The sequence below is a fragment of the Lolium perenne genome, chromosome 1, assembly GCF_019359855.2.
Source record: "Lolium perenne isolate Kyuss_39 chromosome 1, Kyuss_2.0, whole genome shotgun sequence".
In the NCBI taxonomy this organism is placed as follows: domain Eukaryota; kingdom Viridiplantae; phylum Streptophyta; class Magnoliopsida; order Poales; family Poaceae; genus Lolium; species Lolium perenne.
In genome coordinates, this window is record NC_067244.2 from 247,888,830 (window position 1) to 247,893,529 (window position 4,700).

At 39.9% G+C, this 4,700-nt stretch overlaps 1 protein-coding gene across 1 annotated transcript; it reads left to right on the forward strand.

Annotated features, from left to right (window-relative positions):
• The first annotated feature begins 659 nt into the window (after positions 1 to 659).
• LOC127327544 (ubiquitin-conjugating enzyme E2 36) lies at positions 660 to 3,913 on the forward strand. The gene is made up of 8 exons (XM_051354324.2): positions 660 to 872; positions 1,009 to 1,036; positions 1,143 to 1,229; positions 2,188 to 2,246; positions 3,070 to 3,111; positions 3,191 to 3,264; positions 3,424 to 3,521; positions 3,608 to 3,913. The coding sequence occupies exons 1-8, from the start codon at positions 837 to 839 to the stop codon at positions 3,643 to 3,645; spliced, it is 462 nt and encodes a 153-aa protein (XP_051210284.1). The 5' UTR covers positions 660 to 836; the 3' UTR covers positions 3,646 to 3,913.
• The last annotated feature ends 787 nt before the right edge of the window (positions 3,914 to 4,700 follow it).

Sequence of the window (4,700 nt, forward strand, 5' to 3'; positions counted from 1 at the left end):
TGAATGGTGTTGTTTTGAAAGAAATAGTTTAGTCCCTATATCTTTATACTAAAATTTTGTGACATATTATAACTAAAAATCATAGTCAAAGTTGTAAGTTGCTGCCAACGAAAATTTAAGGGAGCTATGCATTTTATGACGGAGAAATTATCTTAGGGCATGTAGAATGGTAGAAATGAAGGGCGTCTTGTAGTTTTGAACTAAGAAAATATCTTAGAACATGTACAATGGTAGAAATCAAGGAAGCATTTCATTTTTGACCGAGATAGTTAGTACCTTAGGGCATGTACAATATAAAGAAGATATATCTTCTCTTAGCAGTTCACACCATCTAGAGAAGTCATATGATATAAATTCTCCAATGTATTATCTCTTAGTTTTTATTCGTAATTAATTGTTAAACAATTTCCTAAGAGAAACTGCTATATTATTAACAAGGTGAATTATCTTTTTTACGAGAAGGCAGAGTGGATTATAACTCAGGAGATACTATATATGATGTGAAATAACTAAGGACTGGTTAATAGGGAAACGACTGAGTTTGCATAAGCACTCACAAAATATCCTGTAACGTGATTCGCAAAAAAAAAAAAAAAAAAAAAAATCCTGTAGAGAGTTGCGTTATATAAAGGCAGAAGGGAACAGTATGGACCATTTCCGTTCTTTGGTGGCTTCTCTCCCCCTCCGGCTCTCTCTCATCTCATCCTCCTCCCTCTCCCCGACCGATTGACGACTCCTTTGACCTCTCGCGCTGTCCCCTCCCTCCTCCGCCACCGTCGCCGCACCAAGCTCCAGGCGCCCCCCCTCGACCCGCCGGCAGCTCCAGCTCCAGCGCCATGGCCAACAGCAACCTCCCGCGCCGGATCATCAAGGTGCGCGCCCTCCCTCGCGATCCGATCGCTCATCGCCCAGATCTGCCGCGGCCTCCCACCTCCTTGTGTAAATTTGCTTTTGCTTAATCTGCTCGCGCGCGGTGCCTAATCTGTTTCGCAATTTGGATCTGCGCAGGAGACGCAGCGGCTGCTCAGCGAACCAGGTTTGTTTGGAATTCTGGTGGGGCGGATTTCGGGGCGGGATTCCGGGTTGGTCTAGTATGTCGTTCTGATTCGTGTGTGTTGTGTTGGTTGGTTGCGTGCGTGCAGCGCCGGGGATCAGCGCGTCGCCGTCGGAGGAGAACATGCGCTACTTCAATGTCATGGTCCTTGGACCGGCGCAGTCTCCTTACGAAGGTAATATGCCTCTCTTCAGGAAACTTTTTCCCTTCCGTCGAGATATGTGTACCAGTAACCTGTGTGCTCGGTGTCATGTAACACGCTGGACTTCGATTGTGTAGTATTATGTCATTTTCGGCCGGTGATTATGGTTGTTGCGTTCATTGTTTATCAGTGTGTGCCTCTATGTGTCTGTAAAATTTGCTCCACATGTGTAAGTAAAGCAGCATAGATGGACAACCTGATCACCCGCCTGGGGGCGGTGCTCTTGTGCCACAGCAACTGTACTTGTGAACTTGCGTTGTCTGAAACTCTGAATAGTGAATAGACCAGTAATCCCACCGTCATGGTCATGTCCTGTTTCCGCTCCACCTTTTTCATCTGTCCAGGTGCTTGTCTTACTCTGTGCTTTTGGGATTCTATTTTGAGCTTGCACTTTGTATGTTAGTACACACCATAATTAGCTCAATATAATTATTGCTGATGGTTGTCGCATATGACTGCGTGAGCTCTAGTTAACCTGGTTTCTAGGTGTAGAGGCTTTTGCATTTATGCCTTCTGTTGGTGTATGTATGATGTGTGGCACAAGTTTTTGACCCTTTAATGCAAGAGCTATGACTGTCATATCACTCTTTCATGGAATCGTAGATACTTGCTTGCCTTCAGTTTTACAGTTATTCAAGTTACTCATATACTCCCTCTGATCGCAATTAATTAACAATTTGGCATCCAATACGGAGTAGTTTGTATGCAGGGCACCTGCGCAAGTAGATAATATACCATAATAAATGGTCGAAATAACACCTTGTTTCCGCATTGTTGAATAGTACCATTTGTCTCTCATCTTCATTATTTAAGCTTAGTTTACTTATCTTGGTAAACTATTGTTGAAGGCTACCTGCTTCTGTTAGATATTTTAGTTGGACATATTTGTTTTTATTTGGTAGTCTAATGTTTCTCCTTCTGTGCTGGGCAGGTGGAGTTTTTAAGCTTGAACTTTTCTTACCCGAGGAATATCCGATGGCTGCTCCAAAAGTAATTTTTTGATCGAGAATACATGAATATTGGTATATTAAACTAATAGTCCGGTACTTGATATCTAGTATGATTTGCTTGTCTGGTAAACTCCTTCATGTTAATCTGGGTTATTTTCTAGTTGTAACTTCAAATAAGTAAGTTCAGAATCTATCAGAGGCTCAGAGCAATCTTATCTAGTACTATGATATTTCATTCATTCTGTCTCTGTTGTACAATCAGTCACGTGGTTAGATCAATTTATTTCTGTTGCAGTAAAACTATGTCACAAAGCTATTCCAATAGGCAATAGCCATAATTACACAGTGAAGTAGTTTTAATGTTATCCCACTGGGTGAATCCTTCATTGTTCAAGCTTGTTTCATATCTGTATGTTACATTTCACTTTAGGTGGTGCTCATGTTTGTTCTTGGCATGTTTACTTGATGTGCACTTGTCATATCCATACTACGTGTCTCTCTATTCACTTCACTAATCATCTTCAGCATTTAACTTATTTGGAGTGTTATATTGAAGTGTCTTGACATCATAATATAATATGTAACATCTCAGACTAAGCTATTGTCATCATGTTAAATAAGAGTAGCTGAATATTGAGCTGTCAACTCCTTTCTTTAGATTGCTATAGACTTATAGTCTCTTGGACATCAACATGGTTTTGGCTGTCAACTCTTCTTTAGATTGCTAGTCTCGTGGATATCATTGTGGTGGTTTGAGGTCTAGTGTATAATTTAAATAGTTATGCTATTCTATTTTCTGTCTGTACCTGTTTATATGTTTATATGAGCCTTTCTGATGGGAGATTATGCTGTGGCTATTTCAGGTTAGGTTTCTCACAAAAATATACCATCCCAACATTGACAAGGTAAGGCAACTATTTTTCTTGCTGGAACTTCTTTTTAAAACATGTATCTTGTTTCTGATGGGCTTGCATTACATTGCAGCTCGGTAGAATATGCCTTGACATCCTCAAGGACAAATGGAGTCCAGCCCTTCAAATACGCACTGTTCTTTTGAGGTTACCGCTCCTGACCTCCATTGCATCAATACCATGAGTTGCATTTTCATGATAGTATCATATTACCGTATTTCCATTTTTTTCTTTTAACCTGTGATGTCTATTATGTTATTCTGCTACTTCACTGCATCTTGACAATATTTGGGATTTGGGGTGCAGCATTCAGGCACTGCTGAGCGCTCCAAACCCAGATGACCCTCTCTCAGAAAATGTTGCAAAACACTGGAAATCCAATGAAGCTGAAGCTGTTGAGACAGGTAGTTGACATGATAAACCCACATGTTAACACTTGGTATTTTGCACCACTTATGTTTCTCTAACATGGCATTCCTGTGCTTTGCAGCGAAAGAGTGGACTCGCGTGTATGCCAGTGGTGCATGACAAGCTAACGCTGGTTATGGATGTAATAACACCATGTCATAGTCGGGTCTAACTGAAAACCATTTGCTTGATAAGAACAAACTTGAAACTGTATTGTGATGGAAGTAAGTGTCCATAGCGATAACGGTTCAAGTTACCGGTTGTATTTGTGGTGCATGTTCTTGCACCTGTCACTGCTGTGCCACTCTAGCCAAATCTGTTGCTGCTTATAGAACATGCTGTGTTTCCTCTTGATCTTCAATTATTTATCAGTTAACTCGTCCGCTAAGATCCTATGTTAACTGTTCAAAAGATGGCGGCTCTGGTTCTCAGTTTGTGTTCTTCCCTAGAGAATGGTCCTGATAAATTGCATTTTCTTCAGTTGCTGTGTTTCCTCTTGATCTTCAATTATTTATCATTATTTATCAGTTAACTCGTCGTAAGGTCCTGTATAAAATGTTCAAACCATGGTGTCTGTTTCTCAGTTTGTGTTCTTCCCTAGAGAACTCTCCTGATAAATTGCATTTTATTCAGTTTTTGTCTTACTGTTACATAGGGAGTGCTCAAAAAGGGTTGGACGGTTTTGAGTCCAACACGTTTTGAACACCCTATTGGTATCTGTCAACTTCTGAATTTCTGTCAGTTGGTTTAGCCACAGTTTGGCTGGTGATTTCAAAATACCTTTTTTTTTTCAGTTTATGGATTAACAGTAGAGTGGTTATTTGAAGACCAAACATTTCTAGGCGATTGTACTGCAACTACTCCGTCCGTCCCACTAAAAGTGTTTCAACTTTGTTAAAAATTGGATGTATTGACCTACTAGATGGTGTCTAGATACATATAAATTTTGACAAAGTTGAGATATTCTTGGTGGGATGGAGGAAGTAATAATTATTCTCCCTACTAAGATGATTGGACCAGATGACTGGTGACATGTACTGTCTTGCTGTTTGGACAGAGATTTGGTGCACATGAGTATCAATGCTCCTGTTTTTTTAAAAATAATAATAAAATCATATTTTTGAGTTTTAAAAAATTCTGAAAATAAATCTGTATATAGTCAATATTGTATTTCA

Bases quoted from the DNA above. Each gene is read 5' to 3' on its own strand.
- LOC127327544 (XM_051354324.2), top strand. From the start codon at position 837: ATGGCCAACAGCAACCTCCCGCGCCGGATCATCAAG. The intron at 1,230-2,187 runs GTAATATGCCTC...TGTGCTGGGCAG, and splicing joins GGCGCAGTCTCCTTACGAAG to GTGGAGTTTTTAAGCTTGAA. The intron at 3,265-3,423 runs GTTACCGCTCCT...TTTGGGGTGCAG, and splicing joins ATACGCACTGTTCTTTTGAG to CATTCAGGCACTGCTGAGCG.